This window comes from Chlorocebus sabaeus, chromosome 20 (assembly GCF_047675955.1).
Source record: "Chlorocebus sabaeus isolate Y175 chromosome 20, mChlSab1.0.hap1, whole genome shotgun sequence".
NCBI lineage: Eukaryota > Metazoa > Chordata > Mammalia > Primates > Cercopithecidae > Chlorocebus > Chlorocebus sabaeus.
In genome coordinates this window covers 5,772,087-5,785,821 of record NC_132923.1, presented here as the reverse complement: position 1 = coordinate 5,785,821, position 13,735 = coordinate 5,772,087, and the positions used below count along the sequence as shown (strand labels likewise).

Sequence of the window (13,735 nt, the reverse complement as noted above, 5' to 3'; positions counted from 1 at the left end):
CCAGTTCCTGGAAAGTGTCTCCCTCCCTCACCACAATACCCTTCTCCTTCAGGTCTTATCTCAAATTCCAAGAATTGTTTTCTCACTTCCCAACTCAGATTGGCATGCCTTTCCATCTGCTCCTGTAGCCACCAGGTGCTTCTAACTTTAGGTTGATGTTTTCTCTATTGCTTGTCTGCCTTTGCCATTAGCCCCTATGAACTGTGTGGGCAGGACCAGGTTAGTGTAGTCTTAGATGCATCCTTAGATGTCAGTACAGTCTGGTCCATGGAATATATGCAATCAGTATATATTAGGTGAAGAAGTGAGCTTTGAATAGGACTTTAAACATCTCTGAGTGTGTTTGATCATGATGTCACTGTCTCTACTTTCCTTGGGACTCTGAATGTTAGGGACATTGCTTTTTTTCTATGTCATTTGATGTCTCCCCCTGGGTTCCCTGGTCCTCTCCTTTATAATCTCACACATCCATGTGGGAGGGACTGGATTCTTGCTTGTCTTCTGAGCTGGTATTATTGTTTTACAAGAGAGGAAACTGAGGCCACTTCCAGGCCCAACCAACACTGGATTCTCTATCTCCAGTATAGGACCAAATCACACTGTCTCCTTCAACATTGGACCTGGCATTCAGTCATGCATGGATGGTTCAAAATTGAGATCCAAAGCTCAAAGGAAACCTTTTTGATGTCATAACTATTTGACAGCTACCTGAATAGCCGTGAGGGCATTAAGCCAAGCAACAGGAGGTGAAGCTGTCTCCTGGCCTGCTCCCAGCCTGCCGCGGTCTGTGCCTTTCTTACCTACTGCCCAATCAACTGTAAAAAAGGCTTGAGCAAGGGAGACATGTTGGGTTAACTATGATCCAGTGACTTGTCTTTGTGTCTCACATGATATTGCATCTGGTTATTCATTGATGTCTGATATTAATCAGACAGGGGACATTTCTGTGCTCCTGGGAACTGAGTCTGAGTCTATATCTACTAAGAATAATTTTGTGAATGAAAATCAGGCATCTGGCAGATCTACAGGACAAGTGGAGAGCACGAGAAAAGCAATTGGCTGTTCAGAATTTGAGGAGCAGGGAAAAGAAAGCTGCTGCATCATGAGGCAGGGGTAGGAAGGCACCCAACTGCAATGAGACAAGGCTGAAAGTGGTGGAGAGCAGGTTCAGTGAGCCAGAGAGTGGAGGAGGACATTAGGTTGTCCCAAGAAAGAAACAGACGATACTAGAAAGTACATGCTGACTTCTGAAGGACTGGGTGAGAGAGGACTCTTGGCCAGGGGTGGGTGATTGGCAGGAACCCAGGGCTTACCAGTGATGGAGAGGCTCACTGACTCACTGCGCTGGGGGCCAAAGCCATTATCAGCTGTGCAGTAGTAGTTCCCTGAATGCTCTGCAGTCAGAGAGAAGCTGATGGACACTCCTCCTGCAGAGTGGGCCGACCTATTCCCCAGGGAGGCATCCTCATGATGAAACTGGTACACGATGGGGAGTGAACCTCTCTGGGCTTCACAGTGAAGTGTCAACTTGGCTCCCTCAGAAATCAGGTCCTCTGCAGAGCTGAGGGTGAGGACAGGGCGAGACACAGGGACTGAGAGAGAGAAAAAATTAGTCAAGATTTGTTTCTGCCGCTTGCTGTAGATTTTGTAAAAGGAAAATAAATCTTGGGAACCCCAAATCACTAAGCCAAAGGGAAAAGTCAAGCTGAGAACTGTTTCAGGCAAACCTGCCTTTTATTTTATTTCTTAATAAGATAACTTCAAAGACTTTTTTAAAAGCTACATACCTCCCTCAAAATTTGTCCACTGAAATATTTCTTTGTGGGCCTCAAGATCTTTACCCTAAAATGGTTCTGTTTTAAATGGTTCTGTTTTACCCTAACAATGTAAATTGATAGCTGATTTTCACAGGTGCAGGACAAAAGACAGAACTTTCAGTCATCCCTGCTTATAGGAGACAAATGTATATCTGATTGTTTCCCTGATTTAAAAATGCAGACTCACTGGGCTAGAGGAAGACAGCATTGACTATTCCTCTGCCCCTCTCTCACATGTAAATTGTGTATTCTGCTAAAGGCTGATCAAAGACTCAAAAGAATGCAACTGTTTGTCTGTTATTTACACATACTTTTTAAAAAATATCTTCCTTTTTCTCCAATATCTGCCCTTTCACCTTTAAATATTGAAACCCTCAAAATCATCTCTGGAGAAGGCAGGGAGCTGAATCCGGGGCACATATCCTTAACCATGGCAAAATATACTATCCAAATTGATTGAGACCTGTCTCAGATAGGTTTTGGTTCACAGATTCAACATTTCGCCAATGCAGATGTTCAGTCTCCAGTCCACAGTCTCCAGGCTCCACCCACCCACAGGGTGACCCAGCCACTTCCCAGGCTGCTCTCACCGGCTCCCCTGTCCTCTATGCTAGTCATTCCCTGTCTCTTCCTTTTCCACCAGACCTCTAGTCTTTTCTCCTCTCCCAGCTCCCTTTGTTGTATGATCTGCCTCTCTTGTGCAGAGATGTTGCTCTCAAAGAAGAATTTCCTTGTCTTTCCACGAGCGGAACCACACCCTTACCCACAGCAGCTCCTCACTCCGTCCTGTGCCCTGAGACCATGGAAGAGCCCTCCTTGGCCTGTCTAGGGGGATTTTCTTCTGTCTCTTCATCCTGTGCACACCTGCCTCTGTCCTAGATAAAGCATTCTTACCTCTACTGGCTTCTTGCAAACACCATTTGCATGTGTTTAACCCACTCCATGTTAAAAAAAAAACCATCAGACAATAGAAAAACAACCCCATTTGCATTTGAAGTTCCTCACAGTCGGTTTCTCCACCTTTCTGTAGTCAGTCTTCTGGAAGAAGTGACCTACCTTTAACATCTCTACTTCTTTATCTCATATCTCATATGCATGCTTTGTCTATTACAACTCGGATTTTATCCCCAACAATCTACTAAAGTGGATTTTCATGTTTCTGAATATAATTATTGTGATAATGATAAAAATAATACAATAGATGTTTGTTATAATGACACTATGGTGTCTTTAAGTTCTGGTGTGTGTATATTTGTTGGATGTAATTTGTAAGTATTGATATATAGAGAGACACTTATTTAATCATCAAAGCAATTCATTGAGGTGGGTACAATTGTTGTCCCTATTTCACAGATGAAGATGCTGAGGACCCAAGTGGGTGAGTCACACAGCTAGTAAGTGAAGAGGCAGCAGTCAAACCCAGGTATTCTGATTCTACTCTGTCGTCTGCCAAAGAGTACTTTGTGGCAAAATTCACTGGATGTGACTCAGTTTTTATCTTCCATCATCTCTTAGCTTTGCCTTATCCAAACCAGCTCCCTCTCTTCTGCTTAGAACACAGCCTGCCCTTGGTGACAGTGGAGCACACTCTCACAGTGCCTCTTGTCTCGGCCAGAGCCCTCACTTCTCAAGTCCCATCTCCTCCACTGGGACTGGCCTGGGAGTGCTGTCCAACTGGACACTCTCTTGATGAACCCTCCCCTTCACTCCTGGCTGCTCCCCAAACTGGCTGTTTTATGACTCGTTCCTCACTGTGCTGCTGGGGAGGTTTTCCCCAAGATTTAAACCATTCGTGGAGCCCAGATTGCCCTGCAGAATATGGCCCAAGCCCTTACTCTGCTGCTAAGTATGGTCTAACCATACCTTCCTCTGCAACCTTATCCTACCTTTCTCCACTGTTCAGTCTGTGCTACAGTCACCAAGAGCTGACTGTCCCTCCAGTTCCTGGATCATGCCCTCCCTCCCTCACCACAATCTTCTTCTCCTGAAATGTTCCCACTCATCCTCAGGTCTCAACTCACACATGAGCTCTTCCAAGAAATTTTTCTCACTTCCCAACTCAGATTGGGTGGCTTTCCATCTGCTTCTGCAGCCACCAGGTACTTCTATCCTCAGGTTGATGTTTTCTCTATTACTTGTTTGCATTTGCTATTAGCCTCTACCAACTGTGTGGGCAGGGCCAGGTTAGTATATTCTCAGATGCATCCTTAGAGGTCAGTACAGTCTGGTTCACGGAATATATGCAATCAGTATTTATTAGGTGAAGGAATGAATCATTGAATAGAATTTGATACAGTTCTGAGCATGTTTGATCATGATGTCACTGTCTCCACTTTCCTTGGGCCTCTGAATGTCAGGGACACTGTTCTCTTTCTGTGTCATTTGATGTCTCCCCCTGGGTTCCCTGGTCCTCTCCTTCATGATCTCACACATCCCTGTGGGAGGCACTGGATTCTTGCTTGTCTTCCAAGCTGATATAATTGTTTTACAGGAGAGAAAACTGATGTTGCTTCCAGGCCCAACCAAGACTGGACTCTCTGTCACCAGTATAGGCCCAAATCACACTGTCTCCTTCAACATTGGACCTGGCATTCAGTCATGCATAGATGGTTCAAAACTGAGATCCAAAGCTCAATGGAAACCTTTTGATGTCATAACTCATTGGCAGCTGAATTGGTACCTGAATAGCTCTGAGGGCATTAAGCCAAGCAAGCAGAGGTGAAACTTTCTCGTGGCCTTCCCCAAGCCCACCGTTGTCTGTGCCTTTCTTACCTACTGCCCAATCAACTCCAAAAAAGGCTTGAGCAAGAAGGACATGCTGGGTTAACTATGATCCAGAGACTTGTCTTTGTGTCTTATATGTCTTTGCCTCTGGTGTATTGATTAATGTCTGATATTAACAGAACAGGAGATACCTCTGTACTCTTGGAAATTGAGTCTGTGTCTACTGAGAATAATATAGTGAATGAAAATCAGGCATCTGGGGAGCCAGAGGACAAGTGGAAAGCACAAGAAAAGCACCTGGCTTCTCAGAAATTGGTGACCAGGGGAGAGAAAGCCACTGCACCATCAGGCAGGGGTATGAAGACACCCAGATTGCAATGCAACGAGACTCAAGAGGCAGACAGCTGGTTCAGTGAGCCAGAGAGTGGAGGAGGACATTAGGTTTTCCCAAGAAAGAAACCGAGGATACTGGAAGGTACATGCTGACTTCTGAAGGGCGGGGTGAGACAGGACTCTTGGCCAGGGGTGGGTGGTTGGCAGGAACCCAGGGCTTACCAGTGACTGACAGGCTTACAGCCTCACTGGGCTTGGCACCATGGCCATTGTCAGCTGTGCAGTAGTAGTTCCCTGAATGCTCTGTAGTCAGTGAGAAGCTGATGGATGCTCCCTTTTCACAGCGGACTAACTTGTGCCTCAGGGGAACACCGTCATGATAAAACTTGTACAAAGTGCGCAGAGAATCTTCCTTGGTTTCACAGTGAAGTGTCACCTTGGTTCCCTCAAAATTCAGAGCCTTTTCAGGGCTGAGAGTGAGGACAGGATGAGATGCGGGGACTGAGCAAGAGAAAAAATTAGTCAAGAATTGCTTTTGCCTCTTACTGTAGATTCCAAGGCATGGCCAGTGCAAATGCCCAATCTCCAGTCTCCACCCTTACCTTGCTGCCATCAGAACCACACACCCTTTCCTGCACCTGCTTCTTGCTCCTTCCCTCTGCCCTATGACTATGAAACGTTGCACCTGGAGTGCCCAATTATTATGAGTCTTCTTTCCTATTCCTGTTCATTTCTCCTTCGCTTGCATTGGCCTCAGGGATTTGTTTGCCGTTGGTAGTTTTTCCTTAAAGATTAGCATAGTCTTCTAGAGCTTTTTCTCCTGCTCCTACTCTCTCCCTTGGCCCAGACTGACATTCTTTATTTATAGGTGAGAAAACTGAGTCAGAGAGAGACAAGGAGACCTGCCTGTGTAGGCTGTTTTCAGGACCAGCCAGGGCCAGAGTTGGTGTCCTGACTCCTACTCTGGTGATGATCACATTGTCTCCTTAGAAGTGAGACCGGAGTTTGCCATGAGTGGAGGGGTGACACAGGGCTCTACAGAAGCTGTTTTTCCCTCATCACTGTAACTACCACAATAGCTTTGGGGGAAGGATGGTGCTGTATACTAGTAAGGGAGGTGATGTAATCTGGGATGCATATTTATACTCATAACTAGGGAATGGTAAACCTCCAGAATTACATATTTGGAGTAACTATGATGTTGCAACCTGTCTTTGTATCCTACAGAAATTTTCACATTGGTTATTGTCAATAAATAATGTTAATTGGGACAACAGATCCCTCTGTACCCCAGAGTCAGAGAGCTATGCCACAGCCCATGGCTTATCCCTATGGGCCTAGAAGGAAAAAAATGATGTCAGGGAAGAGAGGCCTGTGAGAGAAAAGAAAGACTTGTATTTAATGGCATTGAAAGAAAAAAAAATAGACCTTTCTTTTCTTGGATTTTCCTGGGTCTAAACTCTTCTAAGATGTCCATAAGAGTAAAGGTCTCTTTGCTTGCACAACTCTCATTCTCACAGGTACGAGTTTTTTCTACAGAGACTGGTGACCCAAGCTGATATGCAGCTCTGTCCCACTTTTCCAGCCCTCTCTGCAGCAAATCTCAGATTCCACCAACACTTACTCTGCACCTGTATCCAGGATCTCCAGCTGTTAGATGTGGTGTTATAACACGTTGTTGCTGCCTTACACCAGTAGGATCCTGAATCTTTACTCCACATGGCAGTAATCTGGAACTTCGGGGAGAGGCTCCAGCCTGACCCCAGCATCTGGTCATTTCTGAAGAAGCAGAACTGGAGCGGGACATCTGACCTCTCTAGAGAGAGCCGGGTCTCACAGGTCAGGGTCACTGGGCTCCCGCTGATGGGCTGGAAGGAGCTGACTCTCAACACTGGACGTGTAAATGACTCTAGAGAGAAGAATCACAACAGTCCTAGAGCAATGAGGCTGGAAGTGCTTTGGAGAAAAACAAACTTCAAGCAACAGCACATCCAAAAGCAGGCAAAGAAAGGGATGTCATTGATCCCTAGCTTCCTTCAGCCCAAAGCACTACTATACTTGCTCTGGTCCTTACAGGCATGTGGCCTGTAGTTTAGTGGTATTCCAGTCCACCCTTTTCCTCCTGTTCTATCTCTGTGACCCCAAGGAGTCTCCTTTTGACCAACTCACTTCACAAAATAATGCCTTACCTTGGACTTGGATTTTGACTGTGTTGGAAGAAACAAGGCAACAAGTTTCCTTATATCCAGTACAGTGATATGCACCATTGTCCTTGAGACTTGCATGAGAAATATGGAAGTCAGTTGTTTTATTAAGGAATGCCAGGACATTTTCATTCTTGTAAATAGTAGTCTTCAGTGTTACTTCCGCCTTTGCCCGGCACCTCAGAACCACAGAGTCTCCTTCAAACACAGAAAGTGGAGCTTGCAGGATCAGCGAAGCTATGAGAAACACAACAGTAGTTATTTGGCATCCCATTGTTTCCCCTTTCTTTTCATTGTTTTTCCAAGAAGATATTATTTTTAAAAAAATGGGTTGGGAAAAAGAACTCTTAAAATAATTATCACTTCTTTTTTTCTGATTTAGAAATGAACACATACACCTCGAGAAAAGTTGAAAAGCAGAAATGTAGGTAAAATCACCTATCATCTCACCACCCACATTTTGGCATATGTTTTTCCAGCTTTCTCTTCCACTTTCAAGTACTTGAGAGCTCATGTGTATTTCTTTTATGGAATAATAATAATATTTGTAGATTTGATAACTTTCACTTACTATGCTATGAACACTTTCCTATGTCATTAGTATCATTATTGAACCTGATTTTTAAAGTTCACAAAGTTTTCCTTCACTGGTAGTAATGTAATTTCTTTAATGACTGTTCTTTTTTTAAACCATGTCAAGGTCTGCCATTTTCAGGGGTGTACATCTATGATTGTTTCAGTAGGTAAATTCTTAAGAGAGGGATTGTTAAATCAAAGAGTATAAGCATTTTATTTATTCCTTGCTGGTACACTGCTCCCACTACCTTAAAAAATGATATAACTTCAACTTCAAAACATGTGACTTTAGGACAAAAAAGGAAATGTCTCTTCCTTTATCTTTCTTTCTCTGTATATTTATCTACCTATGCATTATGTACCCATAAGTATGAACAATTCTCCTGCCACTTATTATTCCAAGTAAATAATATGACTTAAAACTATACACAGAGGCCAGGTGCTGTTGCTCATACCTGTAATCCCAGCACTCTGAGAGGCCCAGGTGAGCAGATCACTTGAGCCCAGGAGTTCAGCATTAGCCTGGGCAGCATGAGGAAACCCCATCTCTACTAAGAATACAAAAATTAGCCAGGCCTGATGGCGGGCTCTTGTAGTCCTACTTACCAGGGATACTGAGGTGGGAGAATTGCTTGAACCCAGGAGACGGAAGTTGCAGTGAGCCGAGATAACGCCACTGCACTCCAGCCTGGGTGACAGAGCGAGATTCCATCTCAAAAAACAAAACAAAACAAAACCAAAAAACTATTCAGGAACCATTCAAATAAATTAGTCCTCAGGCTTTCTGGTACCCAAGAACCTTGTAAAAAATGCAAATTAATGGACCTCACTTCTATAGATTTTGATTGAATAAGCATAGGTAGGTCCTGAGTGTCTGTATGATTGATAAGCTGCCCAGGCTTTCTCACTCAAATCAAACTTCAAGAACCACAGGTGCAGAGACATTAATCTACTCAAGTAAAAATTTTATTCATTTGAATGTTTAAAATTAAGCAGCTAATTCCATTCCCTGTCTGGTTGTATTCTGAGCTTTTTACTCTCTCCCTGTCTTACCATAGTGTGAAATAAAATTGTCCACTCATGAAGGGTCTGAGGGAAACAGTAATAACAGCTAGAGAGAAACATGGCCTGAATTGATTTCTAAAGTTGGTGCATCTTTCATGCTTTCTCACCTGAAGAAAAGTCCAAGTACACAGGGCTACTGAGAGGGGAGCCCTGGGCCCGGCATCTGTACTCTCCAGATTCCTGAACCTCAAGGGTATTTTTTTGGGTTTCTCTCGATATTTCTTTCCCAAGGTACCGATAGTACCATTTTGTTTTTTGTGATGAGTAGAAGCCAAATCCCTTGCAAGTCAGATTCACTCTCTCTCCTCGGAAGACTGTGGTCCATGGAGGCTGGAGGAAAATAATGGACTTGTATGTCCTTGCTGAAGAGGAAAGAGAAAAGGAGTCTGAGGTGGAGGCACCTGCAGGCCCAGCCTCAGGGCCTCCTGCTGCATAGCTTGAAGGACCTGGGTTTGGAGGATCTGAAAGAGGTCCTCGGGGAGGGTCACTGATAACTCAAAGCTCCCTGTCAGCCAGTGGCCCTCATCTCACCCAAGGGAGAAATTGCCCAGGGGATGGCAATGGGCAAAATGATTTCAGAAGGGTGACACCAGCAGGATTCACCGTCAAATATCACAGTTAGGTAGCCTTACATGGAAGTGGGTCCCAGAGAAAATCAATGCTGCGCTGCCATTTCATCATGTTCAAATACTCATAAGAAACTCCAAAGGTGATGTTAAAATCACAATTTTGCACTTTCCCTAAGAGAATAAATCATATTATCTTAGGATTTGTCCCTGAGAAAACCTCGAGAGCTCAACTTACCTAACATCTTCATTTTGTAGATGGTGATTCAAATGCCCAGAAGAACCCCATCATAGCTAATTGTGGCAGAGCAAGGAAGGGGCAAGTCACTCACTGGCATCCAGAGGTGACTAGGACAAGGTTACAGCTGGGACCGCTGATTTGGACAAGGAGAGGGGTTGTAGAGGGTTCTTGCTACTCTTGGGTTCTCAATTATCCACTCTGAGCCAAAGGAATGGCAGTAAGAGCCAGAACTAATTAAATGTGGGATGCAGATAACTTGTCTTCTCCCCTCTCTCCCCTTTCTGTGCCTTTCTTTTTTGTGAGGACCCAGTTGTTGGATGTCCAGGAGGATTTTACTCCAAAGCTGCAAAGAATGCAGCATTCCTGCTGGCATCAGCACAGTGGGATGTTTTCAGGGATTTTTCTGGCTTGCTGATTGGGGAGGATCCTATCCTGAGTCCAGCACACTTGCCATGGAGTTGAAGATGTCCTGCCTGGCTAAATGGGATCTGTTGGCAATAACAGTAAATGCAGGGCTTAGCAAAGGCCAGGAGCTGCTTGGGCATTCACTCCTTCCCCCCGGGAGGGTCAGAGGGTGACCATGGAGCTCTCCTGGCCCTTGGGAGATGCCAAAAAACCAGGCATCACTTTCAAATCCCTGCTGACCTCAGCGAGAAAACAGGAGATATTAGAGATATCAGGCAGCCATCACAAATGTTCTCTATTGATTAGGAAGAGACACTCCTAACCAGAGACGCTGAAGAGTCAAAGACAGGAGAACTCACCAAACTGTCCACTGACAGGAGCTGCAAAAATAAGAGCCAGAGATGAGCACAGAACCATGATTATTTTGTTTGAAGAAGATAATTCCCTTTTTTTAACCCATGCAGGTATTACTTGTCCCTTTAAAAAATTTATTTGAAAACTCTAATAATTATTCATCAAGTGTGTATATATATATACAGATATATATACACACACATATATACAAAAATATATACACACATCTATACATATATATATACATACTATATATATACACACATACATTATATACATATAGATGGCATGGTATTTGGACTTTTACAATGTATTTTAAAAATGATATCTGCCATCAAGAAGTTGACTAGTGGAAAAACAGAAACACGATTTAAAATAATATAACACAGGGTGTAAGTGCAATAACAGAAATACACATGGGGTATGTTGGGGGCAGAAGGGTCACCTAGCCCTGTGTGTAGTATATACGTGTGTGTGTAGAGTGTGTGTTTGTGTGTACATGTGTTGAACAGGATGGGTGGATCCTTGAAGGTACCTGAAGGAGATGATACTTCACAAAACTGTGAGTGAGAACATGAGTCTGCAGGTGGATGTTAGCATTTGTGTGTGGTAAGAGGCGATGCGGAGGGTAATCAAAGTAGAAAGGGCACAGAGGTGGAGAAATGACATTGGTGCTCAGGAGTTGGGAGGGTTGGGGGAAATAAGATAAGAGAAGCATGCAGGGCCTGAGTAAGTGGTTCTAATTTTATTATAAAAGTCATAAGGAGTCATGCAATGGTTTCAAGGAGGAGATTGACAAGGTTAGAATTTGAAACTTTGATGGAGCACTCTGTCAGTGGACAGAATTTAATGGGATAATATGAAGTAGGGAGACTGATTAGAAGGCAGGGCAAGATTATGGATGCGAATTAAGCCTTCCTTGGGCACCAGACTCCAGGCTATACTCTTTTCATGAGATCATTGAATCCAAGGGCTCATTATCATCATGCCTAATTTTTAAACAATAAATTGAGGCTCAGATTATTTAGACCTGATACTCAGCGCAAGAGATGGTAATGTATAATTTTTTTCAGAGTGTTTTTCCAAAATTATCTTCATTATCTGCTTGTTTATTTTCCCTTCTCTATAATGCAAGCTCTATGAGATCTAGGACTTTTCTTATGTTCACCATATATCCTCCAAGACCTATAACAGTGACTGGCATATAAAAGATGTTCCTTTAATATTCACTAAATATATTTTTGTTGTATAATGAATTAATTAAAGAACTAGGTTAATAATATAGAGGTAGAAGAATGGAGATTTGAGAAATGGGTAATGAAGAGAGAGAGGACACAAAACTGGCATGTTTATCAATTGAATATATATTCTGCATATGGGTTGATTTATTTATTCAACAGAATTTTGGAATGCCAATCATGCTCCAGAGCAAGGCAATAGAAATCCAGGAGTGTGTGAGAGACACATCATCCCTGTCCACATGAGGCTGTTGGAGACTTATCCAAACTTAAGTGTTTTACTGAGAACAACAAATTATTCACCATTCACCTGAATATTTTGGCTTCTTTGGTCTTTGCATTGTTTCAAATGAAGCTAATATTTTTGTGAGTGGTTTCTATATGGTCTGCATTTACATAGGTTATTTCATATAACCATGTCAGTGACCCTATGAGGTAAGTGATAGGATTAACCCCATTTTGTAAACCAGGAATCTGGTAGCCAGTAGGTGGCGGGATGAAGATTTGAACCTAGATCCTGTTTGACTCCAGAGCCCATGTTATAAACTTTGCCCTCTCATGCTCAGGACCTGGCCATTACCCACAATGTGTGGGGCCATAATTGAGATGTGTTCCTACTTCAGGAATTATAGTCCATGCACCTTCCAACTTTGGGGTCCTCGTTTCTTATATCATGCCTGCTCCATTTCTGCTCCTCTAGCTCCTACTCACCTCCAAGTTTCATGAAGTCTTCACTAGCTATTTTGAATACAGTTTATTATCTGCCTACAGCATTCATTGGTAACTTTGCCTGGACAATTACTTAACTGGGATCTTGTTGCATAGCTGCTTGAAAGTACATTGGCCTTGCTGGGAGCCCTTCTATGTCATGACCTTCCAGAACATAGACATAGTGTCTCCTATGGAGCCTCATTGTTCAGCACCTGGTACAATACTGTGCGTAGATATGACTAAACACATTTGCTGAACAAATAAATAAGCATATTTAATTCTAATATTTAAACGTTAGTAAAAATCAACCAGTTTGCACATACGAGTTGATAGAGACTTACACACACCCACAGGGACAAAGAGAAAGTCATGTGCTTTAGACTTGTCCTTGTTTTGTCCACCTACCCCTCTCTTCCACACCATATTCTTAACCCATTGCTACAGTGTTTTGCAATTATGTGCAAGAGAAAGAGCTGTCTTTCTTGTTAGAAATCTTGCCCTCTCATGCTCGGGAGCAGGATCTGGCCTTGTCATACAAGGAGTAAATACATCTCCTCTACAGAGAGGAGAGTGGGTTCTTCTATGCATAAGACGATATGAACAAACAAACATGAAACATTTTCTGGACTTCATGAAGTTCTTTTTAAAGAAAAAAAAAATGAAATTTTAACTGTTGTGGTTACTGTGGCTTCCTACTCCGTAAGACTGAAAATTCCTTCCAGCTGTGGCCATTTTCTTCAGCCTCAAGAGAAAGCCCTGAGCTACAGAGTGAAGTTCAAAAACACAGTCTCCTAATGTAGGAAAAATTCTCTCAGCAGGGGCTGTGCCGAAGAAAGGACCAGGCCTGTGGTGGAGAGAGAAGCTGTCCCGACCCCACCCAGGGCCCATCGTGAGCCCTTTTACTCACCCAGGACCAGTAATATCACCCACAGCAGCATGAAGACTTGGACCACCAAGGGCTGAGATCAAAAGAGAAGTTTTCTCAGGAATAATAGGTTTGAACTTGATCTTACAGTCAGGACACTGCACACCAGCTCCAAGGAGCACATCCGAGAAGTTGCGCTCTCAAAACCAGCAGCATACGTTAGTGAATTAGAAAAAAGGAAGTGGGAATACCCATCTTCAGCTACTAATCAGAGTTTCCTGTCCGATGATCAAAGAAAAAAAAGTTAAGGTTTTAAAAAATCAAATACCCTTGACCCTACATTTTTGCTATTGGGAGATTACCCTGAAGGAAGTATCTGAAGAGAGTTCTATAAGAACGTTTATTGTAGCATTCATTATTGCCTAAACACTGGAAACAAAACAAAAACCACAATATGGAGACTGTTTAAGAATATTCTGATTCTTCCGTACAATGACAAGCAATCATTAAAGAATAAGGTAAATCTGAACATGCCAAGAAGACGAGACCACCTTGTTTGATGTGAAGAGAATAAAAGTGAGATATAGATTGGTTTTGTAGTATTATCCCATTGGGTAAATATTAAAAATAGGATAT

General features: G+C 43.1%; 1 protein-coding gene across 1 annotated transcript in view; it reads right to left on the bottom strand.

Moving 5' to 3' along the window:
• FCRL5 (Fc receptor like 5) overlaps window positions 1–13,323 on the bottom strand; it is a 36,235-nt gene extending 22,912 nt beyond the window's left edge. The window contains exons 1-7 of the mRNA XM_007976665.3: window positions 13,142–13,323; window positions 10,291–10,311; window positions 8,827–9,081; window positions 7,064–7,315; window positions 6,499–6,783; window positions 5,097–5,375; window positions 1,314–1,592 (exon numbers count right to left, since the gene is read on the bottom strand). Of these exons, the coding sequence (XP_007974856.3) occupies window positions 1,314–1,592; window positions 5,097–5,375; window positions 6,499–6,783; window positions 7,064–7,315; window positions 8,827–9,081; window positions 10,291–10,311; window positions 13,142–13,172 (1,402 nt within the window). The 5' untranslated portion in view covers window positions 13,173–13,323. The remainder of the gene's footprint in view (window positions 1–1,313; window positions 1,593–5,096; window positions 5,376–6,498; window positions 6,784–7,063; window positions 7,316–8,826; window positions 9,082–10,290; window positions 10,312–13,141) is intronic.
• Between the last annotated feature and the right edge of the window lie 412 nt (window positions 13,324–13,735).